This window comes from Stegodyphus dumicola, chromosome 10 (assembly GCF_044657685.1).
Source record: "Stegodyphus dumicola isolate Sdum_Otavi_A_Nest chromosome 10, ASM4465768v1".
Lineage (NCBI taxonomy): Eukaryota > Metazoa > Arthropoda > Arachnida > Araneae > Eresidae > Stegodyphus > Stegodyphus dumicola.
Genome location: NC_140777.1, coordinates 29,150,452 through 29,171,488, shown reverse-complemented (window position 1 = coordinate 29,171,488; position 21,037 = coordinate 29,150,452). Strand labels below are relative to the sequence as shown.

The 21,037-nt window shown below is 34.1% G+C and overlaps 1 protein-coding gene across 1 annotated transcript in view; it reads right to left on the bottom strand.

Moving 5' to 3' along the window:
- Window positions 1–21,037, bottom strand: part of Nhe1 (Na[+]/H[+] hydrogen exchanger 1) — a 134,957-nt gene that overhangs the window by 47,171 nt on the left and 66,749 nt on the right. The window contains exons 9-10 of the mRNA XM_085825100.1: window positions 16,374–16,480; window positions 13,721–13,837 (exon numbers count right to left, since the gene is read on the bottom strand). Of these exons, the coding sequence (XP_085681226.1) occupies window positions 13,721–13,837; window positions 16,374–16,480 (224 nt within the window). The remainder of the gene's footprint in view (window positions 1–13,720; window positions 13,838–16,373; window positions 16,481–21,037) is intronic.

Here is a 21,037-nt window from a genome sequence, read left to right as displayed (position 1 = left end):
AATTGAGCTACTGAAATTTATCTTCAAAAATAATCTAGATATGTTCTTAATGAAATTACGAAACAGATAAAAATTCTCTTGAGAGTTACATTAGAGGCAGAATGCTTCTTTTCAACATTGAAAAGAATGAAAAGTTTTCTAAGAAGCACTAGGAATTCAGAAAGACTAAATGCACTTGCATTGCTTTCAATAAAGAAAAATTTCCTCAGTTGTCATCCAGAGATCAAGGAGAAAATTATTCTTTTCTCGCAAATTAAAATAAGAAGAATAGATTTTATTTTTAAATGAATAGACACAGATTGAACTGTAACAATTTTAGTTAAAGTAATTAGGCAATGTTTAATTTTTTTCTTGCAAGATTTCATGAAATTTCAAAATAAATTTTCTTTTTATACATGTTTGTTTCCTTTTAGACAATTGTGCCCACCAGCGGCCGAGAGGTAAAGACGCAGAACACTGGTAGTTCCATCCGAGGTTCGAATCCCGCAAACAGGCTGGCTGCATGGGCGTTTTCATGGTTTTCCCCATTGTAACATGTATACGAGCCAGTTCCCCTTAGAAAATCCTTCACGAAGGCATCCCTCTAGGTAGATATCCCTCGTGTATCCTTTAGGCAGATAGCCCTCGTGTGCTTTGCCATTAATTAAATAATCCAATCCAATCCTTTTAGACAATTTTTAAAGGTTAAATTTTTTTGGAACAGCACCCCAACTAATTTTAGCCATGAGCCGCCACTGGTAACAATAAAAAATTTGATACTGCAAGTCATTCGAATTCTTTTAAACAATATACAAGAGAATGCATTGTTGGATACAGGAATGCAAAGTAAAAAAGAAATTTTAGAAGAAATTTTTTAAATGGTAAAGAGTGTTGGTATTGAAGGAACAAGGGTTATTGCCACCCAAGGCAAACAATTTGAATGTATAGAAAGGGTCACACTAAATGTACAGGTGAAAAATTAGAACCAAAAAGTGGTTTTCTTTGTTGTGAAATACCTTCAGGCACCAGTCATTTTGGAAACGGGCCTTTTTAAAAGCAATGGAGATGAAAATTAATTTTTAGAAAATGACAGTGCAACTGGGCATGAATAAAGTAGAAGAGAAAGAAATACAGCCTCCAGGTGTGGACTTAAAAGATCAAAGCAAGAAGAAAAACTGAATATGGATCAGTTGGTAAGAGAGTTTATTATTTTCTCTGATGAAGCACTAGCATTAACACAAATCATAAACCATAGCAGAGACACAGGAAATAGCCCTCCCTGTCGACCAAGGCCCTGATGATATGATATAGTTAAAGAAGAAATATTTTAAAAACACATCTAAGAAAATATTAAATAATAAAATTATTATTACCATAAGCAGCCCTATGCTAGCCCGGTAGTACTATGCAAGAAAAAGAATAATCTCCCACCGATGGACCATAAAGCATAGCATTTTGCAGCTGATTATCAAAAATCAATTAGTGCAACTATATATCCAATTTATCCAATGCCCATGATTGAAGAAATAATTAAAAAGATTAAGTCAACAAAATACATGAGGATGATAGATCTCGCCTCAAGGTATTTTCAAATATGTGTGAAACCGGATGATATGCCAAAATATTGCTTAAGTCATTCATTTATGTCTCTCTAAGGCCCATATCACACCGGCGTTTATTTTACATGAACAACTGTTTCAGACAATTTTTCTGCCTGGTTTACTACTGAAAGAAAGACATGCGACATTTTCCTTCTTTTCCAAAAAAATTGCAAGTTGCTCATTTTCAACCAATCAGCTTGTTTGTAATGGGGAACCAGTTTACCCTGTGTTAACCCCAAAGCAATCTATGGTGATTGGCTGTTGTGACAAAGCAGAAAAATTGTTCCAAACAGTTGTTCTTCCAAAACAAACCAACATGTGATAGCAGCCTTAGAATGCTGTTTCACTTATATGAAGCACCCAGCACATTTCAAAGGGCCATGAACATTATACTAAGACCTATCCTAGGAAAATCTGTTTTTTTACTTACATGATATAATCGTAACCAGCAAGACTATAGATAACATAGTCAAGGTTTATGCAAAGTGTTTCTGAAAGAAGCTGTAGGAGATGGCTGCTTCAGACAGACGATCACACAACGGCTGGGTGAAGTCGACAGAAAGAGTGCCACTTTTGATTGGACTATTTTTTATTATTATTATTTTTTCTTTAACTGCAAACTAAGCGGGAAATTCCCTTTTCACTCGGTTATATGTATGCACTTGTTAGAGTAATGTAACGTTTTCCGCTTGTGTGATATATCCATATTAAAATCTTTGCATTAATAATCCTTGCTGTGATTATTTAATTTGTAACCTGCACGTTGTAGCCCTGAGAGTTGCAACATAGTAAATCTGGCATCTATTTTATATGTTTGATGAAATATGGATATCAAAGTTTTGAAAGCACAACGAAAGTTGCTGAGAACAGCGTTTATGGTATGCTGCAACGATATAGCTCAGAAGATCAAAAACAAAAGTTTAGAAAGTGACGAAGTCAGTATGTTGTTAAACAGATTCAGAACACATTCACACGTTTAGAAACAACTCAAGAAGTTTCAAATTTGTTGCTAAGTGATGATACTCTTCAAGGCGAATATTCCGAGGATTTTTTTGAAAGCAGAAGAATACCGAGACAAGTTCTGCTTAATTTGTTCATTGCTAGAAAATGCAAAGAAGGGAAATTCAGTTATGGAAGGAACAGCAACCGAGCAAAAAAGGAAATTCAAGCTTCCGAAACTTAAATTGAGGAAATTTAGTGGAGAACCGAAAGACTTTCTTGCCTTTTAGTCCCAGTTTGAAAAAATTCACAAAGATGATTGATTCTATTGTCAATGAAGACAAATTTCAATATCTGCTACAATGTGCGGTAGCAGATTCTAAAGCGGCAAGATTGGGAACAAGTTTTCCGCCAACTAAAGAAAATTATTCAAAGGTAATTGCACAACTTAAAGAAAGCTTCAGGAGAGATGAACTTTTGGTTCACATTTATGTACAAGATCTACTTTCTATAGTAATGAAAAATGCTACTGGTCAGATTAAAGGAGATTTAGCTGAACTTCATGATTTAGTTGAGAGCAACCTCATGGCACTCAAAAGCCTTGGTAGAAATAAGGAAATATTTGCTGAATTTTTGGAGCCACTTGTTGAGTCCTGTTTACCAGAGACTGTTCTTCGTGCGTGGGAAAGAAGCCGCTTGATGGAAGATACTACGTCACAGCAAGATAGTGCGCGTTCTTTGGATAAACTTTTGTGCTTTCTTTGAAATGAAGTGCAAAGTGAGGAAATGATTATGCTCGCTTGTACCGGGTTGTCAGCTTCATGTTCTGCACATTCTTATGATCTGATCTGGGTTGCTCTACAGCTACTGCCTTGGTAAATTTTCAAGACAATACAGGTTACAACGAAATTTACGTTGTATTTTTTGTGAGAAATCCCACGCTTCTGCCGAATGTTTTTCTGCTCACAAAATGTCTTTAAAAGATAAATGAAAGCTTTTGGTGCAAAAGCAAGCCTGTTTTCGCTGCCTACAAGTTGGACACAGTTCACGGGCATGCAAAAATAAAGTAAAATGTTTGTGATAAATTTCACTATACCATTATGTGCTCTAACAGCGAACCGGTAAACCCAAATGAAACTGACAGTACTGTTATTTCAAATAATGTATTGTCTAATCAGTCAAGTGTTAGTGAAAATGTGTATTTGCAAACACTTGTTTTAAAAATAGTATTTGAAGGTAGACAACTTACAGTTCATACGATTTTGGACAGTGGTTCACAGAAATCTTATTTTTAGAAAAAGTCATCTCATTTTTGCAACTGCGTCCTAAATTGAAACAAGCCATTATACACGGTTTGTTTGGGGGGAGAGAGATAAGTCCTCATTCCCATTTAGTGTTTGATGTTAATTTAAGAAATTTTGAGGGCATGTATGACCATAACTTTGAAGTACTTTCTAAAAACAAAATATGTGGATGTGCTCCAAAAGTAGTTGATCCCAATACCCTGAAAGAATTAAAAGAAAGAAATATTACCTTGTCTGAAATGCAAGCTAAAGAATATGACATTGAATTGCTTTTAGAAGCAGATGCCATCAAGCACATTATTACTGGCAGCTCTTTGAAACTGAACTCGGGTGTAACTGTAGTTGAGATTAAATTTGAATACACTGTGATTAGTAAAGTAAACAGCTTATCTAAGGAACCTACTTCAGCTAATATTCCAGCATTACTAGACAATAATTTGTGCAATAATGTAGTTTGGTTGCATTGTGCTAATCTTAGCGTAACCAAACTCTGGAATTTAGATGCCATTGGCATAACAGACCCAACTGAAGATGTTAAACATAAATTTGCTCCCTCTGACACCATTAAGCAATTTAAAGAGAATTTAAATTTTCTCCTGATGGCCGATATGAATTGCCACTACCCTTTAAATCTGAAATTCTGTTACCTAACAATAAGTCTATGACTTTAAAAAGGCATCAAAGAATGTGTGAATGAATTAATGAGGAAAATCAGTTAGATGACTATAAGGTAGTTTTTAAGCAATGGGAAGACCTAAAAGTAATAGAAAAGGTTCTTGAAACTGAAATTGATAATTTGAGTTATGATTTGCCCCATAGACCTGTTATAAAGCATACTAGCCAGACAATGAAAGTAAGGCCGGTGTTCGACATTTTAGCCCGAGAGAAAAATCAACCGTCCCTAAATGATTGTTTAAATAGGGGCTGAACATAATTGAACTCATACCTGATATAATTGACAGGTTTAGATTGTATTCTGTTGGTTTATCATCGGACACTAATAAAGCGTTTCTTCAGCTGAGTATTATCCCAGAACACAGATATTATTTGAGGTTTTTTCTTCCAACTCTTGAAGAACCTATGACTTACAGACACTGTGGAGTGGTGTTCGGCATTTGTTCATCTCCGCTCCAACTCTCAGCATCGATAGAGCATCTCTTGCCGAGCTTGAGGATGTGACCCAAAAATTAAAGCATTCGTTTTAGGTTGACAGTTGTGTCACTGGGGTTCACATTATCAAATAGCAAGAAAATTTTATAGTTAAGGTGACTGAAGTAATGGCTCGGGGATGGTTTAACCTATGAGGTTGGGAAAGTAATGTTCCAGGTCATTGTATTTCCCATAGTTCAGGTGTAACTTCTCTTCTAGGAGTCTTACGGGATTTGGATAATGATACATTAAAATGCAATCTTAACTATTCAATGGATAATGAGATAAGTAAACATAATATTTTGGCTACGGTGCATACAATTTTTTATCCGCAGGGTTTTTTGAGTCCAACTACCTTGTTACCTAAGTTACTATTACAGGAGACTTGGACTATGAAATTAAAATGGGATGACACTTTGCCAGACAACATTCAGAAAACTTTTCAGAAGTGGCAGGATAAAATTAAATATCTTGAGAAAATTAGTATTCCACAATATGTAGAGATAAACGAGAATTCAGAGCTACGTCTATTCGTTGATGCATGTAAGAGCTCCTATGGTGCATGTGTCTACATTAGAACTATAATGGCCGTGGGAGTCAAAATTCGGTTGATCAGAGCCAAATCCAGGATAGCGCCATAAAAATCTCTGACAATACCCCGGTTAGAATTGATGGCCTGTTGCATTGGCACGAGACTGGTTCACTCAGTACACTCTGCCTTAGATTTGCCCGATTTGAAAATTATTGCATGGAGAGATTCTATGGTTGCACTCTGGTGGATTAAGAACCATCGTGATTGGTCAGTTTTTGTTGCAAATAGAGTAAAAGAAATAAACAGTCTGATTCCTTCTCAGTGTTGGCACCATGTACCAGGTGATTTAAACCCGGCAGATATGCTTTGAGGCAGTTCCACTCGTTCATTTTCCAATTCTCTTTAGCAGGAGGGTCCATCCTGGCTCCTGGAACCTATTAACAACTGGCCACTAGACCGTTTGGCTTACGAGACCTGTGAGGTAGAACAAGAAAGGGTACTTACGTATTATCGCAACCAGGTTGGTGCGATTTGTAAGTTTGAGTAAAAAAGTATGAATAGAAAGAAAATGTACATTTATTAATTACAGATAATTTTTAATACAGTTTTTTATATTATTTTGTTTTAAAATATAAAATAGGAATTAAACCCTTCCGGTTTCGAATTTGAATAAGTTGCAGAATTATTTTTTCGGCGGAAATCTTTTGGCTATTGCTTTTAGCACTGATTGAAAACCGTCTTCGCCATTAACAGCTTGAGCTTGGCGCCATATAAATTCGATAAGGTATGAGTAAAGATAATGACGGGCTGTTCCTCTCTGTTTTATGTTGCGCCATTTGGCTGAGCCCCACATGCGCTCTACATGTTGTGTGTGAACACCCGTGTTGGGATCCACAAAGTTATATTTGTGATTAACAGTTCCATGCAGAAATCCAGCATTTTCGAACTCACTTGTATTGCATCCTTTCCAGCAATCCGAATAAATGATGCTTCCTTCCTTGATATTTTCGCTAATTTTTTCCATGAGGGTAATGCCGCTTCTGTTAGGTACAGTAACCAAAAAAGTCTCTTTCTTTTCTCGGCAAATTCCGCCGAAAACCCATTGCTGTGGTAGTACATGCCCAGTGTTATTTTTTCTTTTTACAAAACTAGGTATAACACGTAGGGTTGCCATAAGTAGGGTCACCAAATTTGGCGATTTATGCGAATTTTGGCCTGGTTGCGTTAATATGTAAGTACCCAAGAAAGAAGGAAGGTCAGATTGTGTAACCTTAATTCAGTTGAAGAGGAAATACCTTTGTATGCAATTAGGTTTTCGAATTTTCAGTTCATCATTTGAATAGTTGCATGGATATTGTGGTTGTGAAAAATGCAAAAAGTAAATGTGCATTTCGAGAGACTGGAGATTTAACCATTCATGAGTTGGAATATGTCGAAAAAACTGTTATAAAAATTGTACAAATTAAATATTTTCCCTCTGCCAATTCTATTCCCAATATGAGTGTCATTTCAGACAGAAAGGGTATAAAAAAGGGTGAAAACGTGCATTACAGAGCGATCAGACGACCCTGAATTTATTTGTCCAATTATTTTACCAGCCCAGTGCATTTTCACCCAGCGTCTGATAGAATATTATCGTTTACAAAATTGTCACGCTGGAACCCAAATATTACTCGAAATATTAAGGGAGCGATTTTGGTTAGTGAGGGGCAGAAGAGCAGTCAGGAAAGTTGTAAAAAAATGTGTACAATCGATACAAGGCCAAGTCTCCCGGTTGCGAGCCAATGTCTCTACCAGGCGATCGTGTTAATGATGCAACGGTGTTCGAGGTGGTAGGAGTTGATTTGGCAGAACCCTTGTATGTGAAGGGAGGTGAAAAAGTTTGGAGTGTTTTGTTCCCATGTGCAGTATATAGAGTCATTCATTTGGAATTTACTTCCTCAATGTCTACTGATGCATTCTTGTTGTCGTTGAGACGATTCGTAGCCAGAAGGGGGAGGCCGAGAATAATTTATTCTGACAACAGAACTAATTTCAGAGGAGCACAAAGAGAACTTAGAAACGTCGATTGGGAAAACTTTTTGAGGCAAATGGCTATACAACACATAATATGGAAGTTTAATCCTCCCACAGTTGCTTGGTGGGGAGGCTGGTGGGAGAGGTTAGTTCGTATAGTAAAAAAAAAAAACTATTGAGAAGGATACTCGGTAACGCGGTTCTTACACTCGAGGAATTATACACAGTATTATGCGACTGTGAGTCAATAATTAACTCTAGAACTCTTACCTATCTGTCCGAAAATTCCGATGATTTAATCCCACTTTTCCCAGCCATGTTTCTCATCGAGAATCGTAGCTTAGGTGTTCCCGATGTTGATTTCTGCGATTAAAAAGGTCTAGACATCACCAAAAACTTCTTAATGATTTAAGGCATAGATTTAGGAAACAACATTTAGGCCTTCTGGTCCAAAATAAGAAGGGTGCATCGTCAGAGCTATGGCTGAGTGAAATTGTCCTAATAGGAGATGACGTCAAAAAATGGATGCACTGGCCTTTAGCTAAGGTCATTCAACTAATTCCTGGGAAAGATGGCAAGGTGAGAACTGTAAAACTGAAGACTTGAGCAGGTACGCTGCTTTGTCCCATTCAGCGAGTCTTTCCATTGTAAGTGCAGTTAACGGACACCCCCACTGATCCCATACACGATAACTCCTTTACTGATCGTATTTCTTCTATTTCTAGTGATGAGCAATCAGATTCTAATGACTCTTCAAATGACTCTAGTAACATCCTGCAAGGTGTATGTCTTTGAGCCAAGCTTAAGTCAACTCAGAGGGGGGGTGTAGGAAATGGCTGCTTCAAACAGACGATTACACAATGGCTGGGTGAAGTCGACAGAAAGAGTGCTGCTTTTGATTGGACTATTTTTTATTATTCTTATTTTTTCTTTAACTGCGAACTAAGCGGGGAATTCCCTTTTCACTCGGTTATATGTATGCACTTGTTAGAGTAATGTAACGTTTTCCGCTTGTGTGAGATATCCATATTAAAATCTTTATATTAATAATCCCTGCTGTGATTATTTAATTTGCAATGTGCACATTGTAGTCCTGAGAGTTGCAACAGAAGCAGTTTTAAAAAAATTTGCCCAAATGCAAATTTGTGACCAAAGAACTTTTTTGCATGCGGGGCTGTGGAGTCTGTAGGGAAAATGACCGACTCCTAGAATTTTAAAGACTCCGACTCTGAGTCAATTCAACTCCAACTCCCTCCGATATATATGTAAACATATACACATGGGTTACAGCTTATTTTTTTAATATAAAAGAAGTAATAGATGCACAGAAAAAAAATTGATGGCATAGCAAATTATTTATATTAATTAGCATTTATTATGAAATGGAAAAACTGGCATTAGTTATTTCTAAGAAACAGTGTAGCTTCAGCAAGACCTTCTTTGTTGGAGGGCCATAGATCCGATTTGATAAACTTCAGAGCTGAGAACAGTCTTTCCACACTAACTTGAGTAGAAGAAAGGGCTGTTATCATTAGAGCTTCTTCTTTTAACTTTTCGGGATAGATTTTTTTATAAGTTCTAAAAGAGGTGTCTTGCAAGCACAATCATAACAATCATATTTCTCTATTTCTTCAAAGACCATGTAGAAATCTTGTTTGTATTTTTTCATTTTCATATCTAAAGGCTCTTGGTTCTTTATTTTCATTCGCTTTGCCTTACCCTTTTCAGTATTATCCAAAAATATTTCTCAAAATCTAATTCATCTTTGGAAGAAGACGATAGAGACTCAGTTGCAATGTCTGCAGCTTGACTGTCCTGATTCGAATTCTTCAATTGTTCTGAGAATAATTTTTTTCTTAATGAAAGTTCATAGATGGCTTTTTTTTTACTTTTTAATTTGTTCGTTATCCAAGAAAATTCGATGTTTCGGATCTACATATGTTGAACCCAGCAAGATCTCATTGTCTAACAAACTAGTTTATCTTTTCTTCATTGAAAAAATGATTCCTTCTGCAATAAACCCTCCATTTCAGAAACAACAAACATCACATTCATCCATTCTCACTTCCTGTCAATTCTTCAGATTGCAGCATTTTTGTGGCTATATACAGTGTAGAAAGAAAAATTTCCAATTCTGCAAGATCATTCCACAGTCTTTTTGTTAGTAAAACATTAGGGTTACCTATATCTAAAAAAGTTCTTAGTTCTAACAACCTTTTTATCATCAAATACGTACTTCCTTATCGCATTGCTTGATCAATAATTGCTTCTTTTCCTGCTCGCTTCCTAAGAATGGCATCAATTTTGGGAGTTCTTGCTGCTATTGCTGCTTACCTAAATTTACCAGTGAGATTTGTAACTAAATGAATCAGTTTAATCACTAATGGCAAATATCACATCCATCCTCCTCCCTTATATTTATTTATCAATATGTCAATAAAATAGAAAATAACTATTTAATTATGTATATAGTCCATAAATAAAAATAATAACTCAACTTGTCATTAATTTTTTTTTTCAATTCATTTTAATTTCACTTCAAATTCAAACTGTCCAACTGCAGTTGAAGTCGACCTGTTTTTAACGACTCCAGCTCCAACTCCTTTTACCCCAAAATCTGCTCGACTACGATTCCGATTCCACAGCCCTGGTTGCTTGGCTATAAGATATCTCAGAAAGTAATTGAAACCAAAGATTCCAAGATTATTGAAATAAAAAAAAATTAAGCTCCACATAATGCAGTGAAAAAGGTTGGCCTTAACGTTGGGCTTATGCTCCTATTATAGATGTTTTATCAAAGATTTTGCCCATATAGTACAGCTGTTGTTAAATTTAAAAAGAAAGCCAGATTTACCTGGTCAGGTGAAGCAAATACAGCATTTGAGAGATTAAAAATCACATTGATTTAAACAACAGTCTTAAAATTCCCCGATGCCAACAGGACATTAGAAATCACTGCAGAAGCATCAGATTTTTTCAAGAGCCATGCTTATGCAAATGGATAGCTAGTGGCATATTTTATTAATCCAACTCAAATTAAACGCTACAGAAAGAGAAACATTAGCAGTTCTTCTGACTGTGGTTTATTAATTATAGCCCAGCTGGGTATCTAAATAGCGTAAAAGCTACATTTGCTGTTGAATTAACAGAAACTAACTTACTAGGTAAATACCCATGTAGAACAAGTGGCCATGTGTATTTTTCACTACATGGGCAAATACCCATGTAGTGAAAATAATAAAAATAGATATTTGCTCACAATCGCGGATCACTTTTTGAAGCGGGTAGAAATCTCTCAAAAGAACTTCCAATAAATTTATATTAAATGTAGAGCCCTATTAAAAGTAATTCTAGGCAATAGAAAGTTTGTTAGTCAAATCTTCGAAATTTTATATTTGGAACTTAGCATAGAACATTTTAAAATGGTTCCTTATCAGCCGCAATCAAATATCACAGAACAGGTGACTCGAAATATTATTAAAATCATTCACAGGTATGAAAAACTTAGCAGTGACAACTTCCATATGCCTTGAGGATGGCTAAGCCCGATACTATCAGGGGGATGCCAGCTGAAATGTTTCTCAGCAGAAAGTTAAACTATTTTTTGTTCAAAAGAGAGCTGAGGAATTTAAGATCGCAGACATCCAGAAACTAGCAGATGAGGAGATTAAGCACTCTGATGTGACTAGAGCAAAGCAAAAATTTTATGATAATAAGAAAAGGAGGAATCTGATTTTAAGGTGAGAGATTAAAGTTTTGAAAATTAAACATTTGCTTTCATGTACCCTTCAAGAAAAAGTGGGACTGTTTTGCAATGAATTTGAAGAGCCGTTCTTAACTGAGCAAATATGAGAAATGGTGGTTTATTTCAGAGCTCCAAATGCAGAATCGCTAAAACTAAATGTAGATTATTAAGAGCTATTTTGAGTACACTGATATGCCTCTTTTAAATGACATTTTGCAGGAAACCTGGCATTAGAAATGAAGGGCCAGCTGGATTGGCAGCGAAGTTACTATGAACTTCAAGAATACAAGTTCCGTAAAGAATACGAATGCAGGCTGGAATTGGAGAAAAGGAAAAGAACAGACCCAAGAACAACAAGCCAAAAGGAAGCAATTTGACGGAGAAAGGGAGGTTCAGACAACTGAAAAGAAAAAGTTCAAAAAAGAATGGAAAGTTACAAGGATACAGCAGGATCCAGGGAGCATATAAGTAACCAATAAGCCATGCATGAAGAATCAAATGCCAAGATAAGTTCATAGCAATGGAGAAAAGTGCAGTTACCTTAGACAAAATTCACAGGGATAGACGATGGACCACTGCAGTGAAGAAAGTTTATAGGAGGATTCCAACGGCGCAGCAACAGCAAGTCAACGAAGACACAGGAAAATCAATGGAGAGCCAACAGTGAGAACAAGAGCAACAAAGTAGCTGACTGAAAAAGGTTTCTCAGCTAGAAAGAAAGTCCACCAGGATCTATGGAAAAGCCCAGAAGCGGAAAACTCCAGATCACCTGGAAGCTAAGCAGTGACCTCACAGAAAATTACAAGTTCAATATACGGTCACATATCCTTTTTGGAGTAAATTTGTGCAAGAGAGTAGCAAGAAGCCAAAGCAAAAGATAAGCGAAATTTATTTAAATAATCAGTTTTCAGTTTATGATAAAAGTACAATTGCTTTCTATTTTAAATTTTGCTTCAAGTAAGGACATTTTAGCTTTGTTATACAAAAAGAAGATTAATTTTACATAATCTAAATAACTTTATTTATAGTATAAATATGAGATTTTTGACTAAGAAAGAGTCCAAGAGACTGTTCTCAGAAAAGTTTGGCATACTGTTAGAATATAAATTGGCAGCAACTTCTGTATATTCTGATGTAAAGTGCACACTAAATAATATTTTGAATATAAATGAATTGTAAATGTCTCATGAAGTATGTTTGCTAAATTAGTTTTGTAAATACAGATGTTTTACGCTAATTATGTATAAAACTAAAGTTAATGATGTAAAGTTAATGGAAACATTTAAGTGCAAGCTAGCATGTTATGATAAAATAAGTTAAAGCTAGACTAGTTAATGCTTGTAGTTAAAGTTAGGTTCTCTAACCATTACTAAAGTTAAATGAAAATTTCAATCTCAGCACATTACGATTAGTTTGAATTTAAATATTTGTCGAGGTCTAGTGTGTCTTAATTAACATGTACCATTTCGGTCACAAGTTGAAAATACTTGTACAGTGGTACACCCATATATATTTCAGTACATGGCTGGAGAGCAGAGAGTAGAAATAAAATTGTAAAATATTTGCAAAGTATATGAAAGATTCTGATAAAGCTGAATTGAAAAGGGGAAAGTAATCAAATGCTTTTACTTCCAGATGCCCAGAAGAAGATAAGATACGACTAGAAAAGAATAAAAATTCCTGTGAGGTCCTCAAAAATTGTACAGTGATGTGCATCATCTGTAAACTTGAATTAGATTTAGAAATTTCTTGTAAAAAGTTGGCTCTTTTTTAAGGTTAAAATTTAGAATGTTAGCAATTACTTACACTTTGGAGGGGAACATTTGTAAGGCTATTATAATTTTACATAACCAGTTACTTTACGATTCAGACCTTTACTGTCAATTCTCACTTTCGTTTCCCTTTCAGAATGCAAATTTAGTGTCACATCATTTAGCTGAGGTTGTTTACATTAAAAGTAGAGTGTTTCTGCATCTTAAAACCACATTACTCATTTCACTACCTCAGATAAGATTATATGCTTTGTATTATGATTGCTGACATTTAAATTGTTATGCCAGTGAACAGATTTGAGCCAACTTCATACTAAATGAATTGTCTAGCCTTTGGCTAAAAGACTTAGTTTTTACCACCGAATTTGAGTGTTACTTAAATTTCATTACCACAAGTGGTTGGCTGATCTGTCAAGAATGAGATGAGCATTTATGCTCTAGTTTTGGTTTAATAAAAAGGTTTATTTTAAAACCTTCTTAAGACTTCATAGTTCTTCTCAAATGAAGTAATAATTCGCTCCAAATCTGTTAGGAGTTTAGAGTTAGTTTATTCTACTCAAAACAAAAACAAAAAAAAAAAAAAAAACAATAAATAAAAACATTTACTGTAGGTGCTTCGTGATACATTTCTATCCACAATAGTCTGATATACTTAATAATATTTACAACAAACATCTACTAACCTGCAAAGAAAGCCAATGTCCTAAGCGTTTGTTGCATGGTTATTTGAGTCACTGGAGAAAGGTTAAAATGTGTATAATGAGACATTACTACCCCATTAAACAATATAGACATAATTCCTGAAAAAAAAAAAAAAAAAATTCTATGCAAGTGCACAAATAACATTCAAATTTCAATTATAATAAACAATTGTAATTATGTTACAAATCTCTTTATTAGCAAGCTAATTTCAGCATACTAAGTATATACAAATAACAGATAGTTATTAATTATGAAATCTGTTACAAATATTAATATGCTTTCACTGTACAAAGCTTTAAATATGGAAATGCTCATTTATCTACCTATGGCTTGCTGTTTCAATCAAAAATAAATCTTAAATTTAATTTTGACTACAAAATTCATATCATATCTCATACATAAATACTTTTCTTAACAAAAATTCCATTATTTGAAATAACAATTACATTATTTGAAAAATGAAGTCTTTTAAGAAAAGCTACATATTTTCTTTCTTGTTTAAATACTTTTAGTTTTGTTGATACAAGCAGGTGCTCTTTGTTGCAGAGTTGATTTGCTCACAAGTAACATTTTTAAACCTTGCATTTGGATTATTACCTTTAATTTACTCTACTTTCCTATTTTATTTGTAGATGGCATTATAATTGCAGAATAAAATTTCTTTCCACCTTTTTTGCTTGTTTTTCACAGAAACACACGAATTCTTTAGGATAAGGTATTTTCTGACCATTTTACATGGATAAATTTTGTTGAAAATTATTACTTTTATTAATTTATTATTACAAGCAAATGTTAGAGCTTTTAGGTTTTATTTAATGTAGTTTATACACTTAATTTTTTGTGTGCATCAGAAATGGCTGATTCTGATAATTTCTAGAACCAATTCTGGAAGTTCTAAACTTACAGCCTGTTATAATTTAACACATAAAACCTGATCTTCTGATGATGATTTTGAAACTAAGTTTTTTTTAATTTAATTAATTTATTTTATCTTATTTTTTACTGCTATTAAAATAAAATGCTCTCCACCTGCTTCAACAAGCTTTCCAATTCTTGGCACACCATCAGTTCAGAAAAATAACAATGGTACCATGGGAATTCTATGAATCATCTTGACATTTTTTAAGACAATATGATAAATATGCAAGATTAGTAACAAATCATTACAATGAACAACCATTATAAGAAAATGATTTAAATCCATATGAACATGGAAACTACAAAAGGACTATGATAAAAAACGAAATCCCTCTCTTTTTAAATCAAAATTCTGCAAACAAAATTGAACTGATACATAATGAAACAAGAACAAAGAGAAAAAGAAACACAACAGAAAAGAAAAGAAAGAAGGAGGAGGAGATAATAAGTGTAGCTGTACTTTTATTTATTTTTTAATACTAAGCTTAAATCTGCATCTAGAAATTTCAAAATGTGTGTTGAACACAAAACATCAAACTAGATAAAATGAGTGAATTGCACATAAAAGCATGTTTGAGAAAAGCCAACATTAAATGCATAACAACATAATTAGGCATAACAATATTTATATTTGTCTCTTATTAATTTTGGCCAATAAATAATTTTTCACATAAATGTTGCTTAAATATGTAATTTTCACACAAAACTGAAAAGCGGTTCAGATGAATTTGCTGAAAAGTGGCTCAAAAAATACTTACAAGTATGGATAGGCCAGGATATTTGCTACAGGAATTTTACTGTTTCTAACACTTTATTTAAATCTTATATTTTAACAGGCTAAAAATTTAAATAAACACATGGTTAAAGAAGAATTTTAGTAAAATGCACAGTTTGAGATTTTTGAATGAAGATTTTGATTGATCAATTAAAAAAATAATTTCAGTTTACTGCTTTAAAATTATACATCAGCCAGAGAAAGAATTTGTAAAGCCTTAAATACTGAAATTCCTCCACCCCCTTCAACTCCCATAGATAATTATATTGTTTTCAACATTTCTTTTATATTTTAATTAAAGCTTTTCTTAGGAGATAAAATTTTTTACATGCTACAGAAATATAACTAAGGCTATACGCAATAATCTTAATCCTAAGAGACTTAATCTTTCTTCTATTTTTCCATTCCAAATCATAAAACAAAGAAAAAATAAATCTTACGAAGAAATCAGAACAAGTTAAAAAATCAAAGAAAAATTTTTATCCATGAGCAGTTATTTTAACTTCTAAAAGAGGACTGCAGAATGCCATATTTGTTTCTCTCTGATTAAGAAACAATCTTGTGATAGTAGATGCAGGACAGAACATGAAGCACACTGGAAAGTTCCAGTGTATTAAATCTATAAGTGTAAAATGTGCAGAAAACTATCTATGCTCAAAGTATACTTCATACTAAAAAAAGACTAATTTTTCAGATGTAATGAATTATAAACATAAAATAATATTTCCCATTTTAATCAAACTGGTATCATTTATTTAATCACTTTCAAACTTATTTTTTATATATTAATAAAAGCAATTGTGCATAAAAAATTTTAAAATATAACTAAATTCATCAAGATAATTCGCAAAAAATGCAAAATACATAACCAAAATTTAAAAGGGCAAATTAAGTAAAACGTTTTAAGCAAAACTTTACTTTGCAATTTAGTTAAATCATACCTGATAAATGTAAGCCTTCTGCCAAACCATATGGAGCATATGTGAATACAAGTATCATAGCAAATTCAAGGGATGGATTCTTTCTCAAATCAATATATTTAAATAAGTATCAAGTTAAGGATAAATTAATAGTTATATCTGATATACATTTTATATTTTGGTAAAATTCCAGCTACCCAAAAAAGAAGATCATAAATAAGTCTCATAATTTTAAAACCCGAATAACTGAATTATATATATGTATATATATATTTGGTATGCCAAATATAGTATACCCTCGTTGAATATAGTAGTTATGTCATTAGCACACTGTGAGTACAGCAAAATCATATTCCACAAAGTTTACAAGTTTACTTTCTATGGAAAAAAAGGGTTTAATTATAGTTCAGATTAAGAAAGTATGTATAATTTATACAGGAGCAGCAGGTTCAATAAATAGTCAAGTTTAGAGATCTATTACTTGAAGCCTGCCTGACCCCAAACCAATTTCATGGAAATGGGCTTCATCAATTCACTAAGCATTAAAGGAAAAAAAATTAACCAATTGGTCATCTGTTACACCGAGGATTGTTGCACTAGAGAGATTGTAAATAGGAACTTGGTTGATAGTAATATAAGAAAACCATTTCATTATAATGCAGCCTTAGACTCAAAACCTGTAAGGGAACATTTTCATTAAAGCCATACCATGTACATTTGGTGCCCTGCCACATTATGACTTATTTCCTTCCCCACTTATTTGGCTGAATATTAGATATTCCCTTTCCCCAAACTAGTTTTTAAGTTTTCTCCTCTTTTTATTAAAATTCCATTGGTCATTTTTTCCACTGATTTCTGTTGGTTTCGTTCCCGAAATCCTCTTAAAAAAAAGAAACATGAAATAAAACAAATAGCCTCCATAAAAAAAGATAGTCATATTTATTGCTTCTTAAATGAATAAATAAAATTTAAATAAAAAAATAACAGTAATTAATAAACATTGCACTATTAAAAAATAATAATATAAGACAAACGGCATACATAAAAAATGGCATTTAGCATAGCATAGAACATTTCTACTTTGAAATATCTGTGATGTGAAATTAATTCAGTTAAATAACCATAAATGTATTGCATTTATAATGGCATTTTTCATTACCTAGAAATACTGAATAGACAGTATTCAGATCAACGAAATTGTAAAAATGATTTACATGAAATCTTGCAAATCTCAAATAGCAAAATCAATTGCAGAATGAGAAGAAAACACTATGATTACATAAAAAACATACTTGTGAGAGTAACATGACAATATGGTGCCGAAAATATACAGTATGTCTCCAACACCAAAGTACCCCTATAAGTACAAATTCCAGTGAACCTAATACATAATGAACTAGCTCCAGGAAGGAAAACAATAAAGAGGCACCAAATCCCTCAGAGAGAAGTTCACTTCTTTGGCTTGTTAAATTGCTCATAAATTATGAACATTCTCCAGATCAAAATTTAAATTAAATTTAACATTAAAATTAACCAACCCAGGTTTCTCCTTGAGTCTTTAAAGATTTTCTTCTACATTAATCTTCTACGTTAAATATTTGCATAGTCGCCTGTAGTAACGGCAACCGCCGGCAATAAAAGGAGGTGCTTTCCTTAGTGGCACCGCAGTTCCTTTTAGTTCGAGTCAGAATAGACCTGCCCGGGGAGAAGCCAGGGGATGAGAGATTCCGGTTCCCGCCCTGTTCCCGTCTTGTTGCGGATCCAGTCCTGTTCCGATCCTGATCCAGTCCTATTCCAGTTCCAGCCTGGCCGTTTAAGTCCAAAACACGTAGGAGCGGATGTCTGAATTCAGCAAATGGAGATATACGCCGAAAGGGCTAGATGGATTCTGTCTTTTAAAGGAAAGTGTTCTTCACCGTGCCGGCATAGCTGTTACTTTAAAGCTCTTTGAATGTTTTTCCGTCCAAGATGTTAAGTTTTCGTTTATGATGTTAAGTTTTCATCAGTTTTGAAGTTCCAGTTAAATAAACCTTTAAGTTTTAGACAAGGTTTTTGTGTTCTTCAGAAAATTTTAGATTCGAAGTCAGATATAGCACATAGGATTATTATCGGAAAAATCAACATTTGGCATCAAGCGACAGGATATTGTCTGCAAGGTAAGCGACTTTTTTATTTTTGAATCATGGAAGCTTTAAAGTTAGCACGAAGTCAATATAGAAGACTATTCAGTAAAGCTTGTAATGAATTTGACAATGAAGAAACTAAATTTAATCAGGAAGAAAAATTAATTAAAATAAAAGTTATTGCCGAGAAAGCTAAAGTTTTGTTTGATACTGAAATGAAAATACGAGAATTAATGTTTAAAGAAATTACAGATGAGACTTTACTTATTAAAGAAATAGATGAGTCTGAATTATATTTTGATAGGTGGAGACTTCTGGAAAGTAAAGTAAAAGATCTTACTTCTGGAACCCCGAATGTAACTTTAATTGATCCATCCCTTATTCAGAATAAAATGTTACATTTTCCGAAGATTAAATTGACTATGTTTGATGGCAATGTGAAGAAATGGCTAGGATTTTGGGGGCAATTCCAAAAGATTGATAAAGATTCTACATTAGATAATAATGATAAATTTGCTTATTTAGCACAGGCTATGGAGAAGAATTCTCCTGCAGAGGAAATAGTTAAAAGCTTTCCGCCAACTGGCGATAGTTACAAGAGCGCAATCGAAGCATTGCAGACGCGTTTTGGTAACAAAGAATTACTAACGGAGATTTATATTCATGATTTGCTAACCCTTGTTATTCAAAAACAAGGTACACACTCTTTGCGGAAACTATACAATGAACTCGAATCTAATCTAAGAGCCTTGGAGATATTGGGAATAAATAGAGGCAAATATTGTGCGATATTATATCCATTGGTAGAATCAGCATTGCCGAATGAAGTCTTAAAAACGTGGGAGAGACTTAGGTTTTCGCGTAAAGGATCAGAAAGTTTAACCGGTGAAAACGCCGAGTTAAGAGAAAGGGAATCTGACATTGAGCGCCTTTTATGCTTCTTGCGCGGTGAAGTTGAAAGTGAGGAAAGAATTTCTTTAGCAGCTAAATCTTTCAATGTTTTCGATCGATTGGCTCACGGTAATAAGAAAGGGAATTCGGGTTTAAAGATAAGAGAACCTCACTTAAAACCTACGGCAGCTGAACTGTTTACTTCTTCTAATGAAGCTAGAAAAGGCTGCATATTTTGTTCCAGTATAAATCATGGTTCTGCGGAATGTTTTCAGGCGCGTAACTTATCGTTGTCAGAAAGAGAAGTTTTGGTCCAAAGGACACGCTCTTGTTATCTGTGTCTGAAATCTGGACATTATGTCAAGAGGTGTAGATTAAAAACAGTTTGTTTTACATGCGGCAAAAGGCATCATATTTTTCTATGTAAGGGCCATTCACAAATGAGTGAGACAAGGGCAACGGAACAGCCTCCAAATCAGGCTGAAACACTCGCCAACATTTCTTCAAGGTCTCCTAAAGTTTTGCTGCAAACAATAACAGTAATAATTAAAGGAGATTAAAAATCTCGTTCGGCTCGAGCTATAATTGATACTGGTTCTCAAAGGTCATATATTCTGCAAAGCGCAGCTCAAGATATGGGTTACAGGTATACGGTAAAGGAATACCTTAGCCACGCATTATTTGGCGGTACAACGACCAGTTTGTGTGAACATAAAGTTTACAAAATTCATTTATCTAATATGTCTGGCTCTTACAGTTGTAATTTTGATGCGTTAAGTCAGCCTGTTATTTGTAATAGTATACCTTCTATTGGACAAGGAATATGGCTTAAAGAGCTTTCTGACTGTGGAATAAGTTTAACAGATCGTTTAGAAGGACCCATAGAAATTTTAATAGGAGCCGATGTTGCAGGACGATTATTAACGGGGAATCGTAAAATTTCAAACGGTCTTGTGGCTATTGAGACAAAGTTAGGATGGACGGTTATGGGAAAAACCGGGGAGTTGAATAGTGAAGGTTCAACATTCTTAGTTACATCAATGTTGAATAAAGAGGCTTGTATTTCTGATTTATGGGCCCTCGACTCGCTTGGTATTACGGACCCATCCGAACAAAAGACTAAATTGGAATTGTATGAGGCTACCAGGCAACATTTTCTTGATACTGTAAAAATAGAAGATGACCGCTTTGTAGTGTCTTTGCCTTGGTTGGAAGGGCACCCTCCCCTGTCGGATAATTTTGAGTTATCGCTTAAAAGGTTGCACGGTACGATTAGGCAACTTGAAATAGATAATCTTCGCCAAGAGTATGAAAATATATTCCAAGAATGGCTCAAAGAGGGCATAATAGAGGAAGTACCCGTAAATGAATTAGATTTACTCCATCATTATTTGCCACATAGACATGTTGTTAAGGAACATAGTACTACGAAGTTACGGCCAGTATTTGACGCTTCGTCTAAAGCAAAGGGTTCTCCGAGTCTCAATGATTGTTTTGAAAAGGGACTAAACCTTATTTCATTTATTCCTACAATCTTAAATAGATTTCGCCAAGAAAAAATAGGGGTGATTTCTGATATTCGTAAGGCCTTTCTACAAATTGGCCTGAATTTTAGTGACAGAAACTTCCTCCGATTTCTTTGGATAAAGGGTGAAGATGGCTTGAAGCATT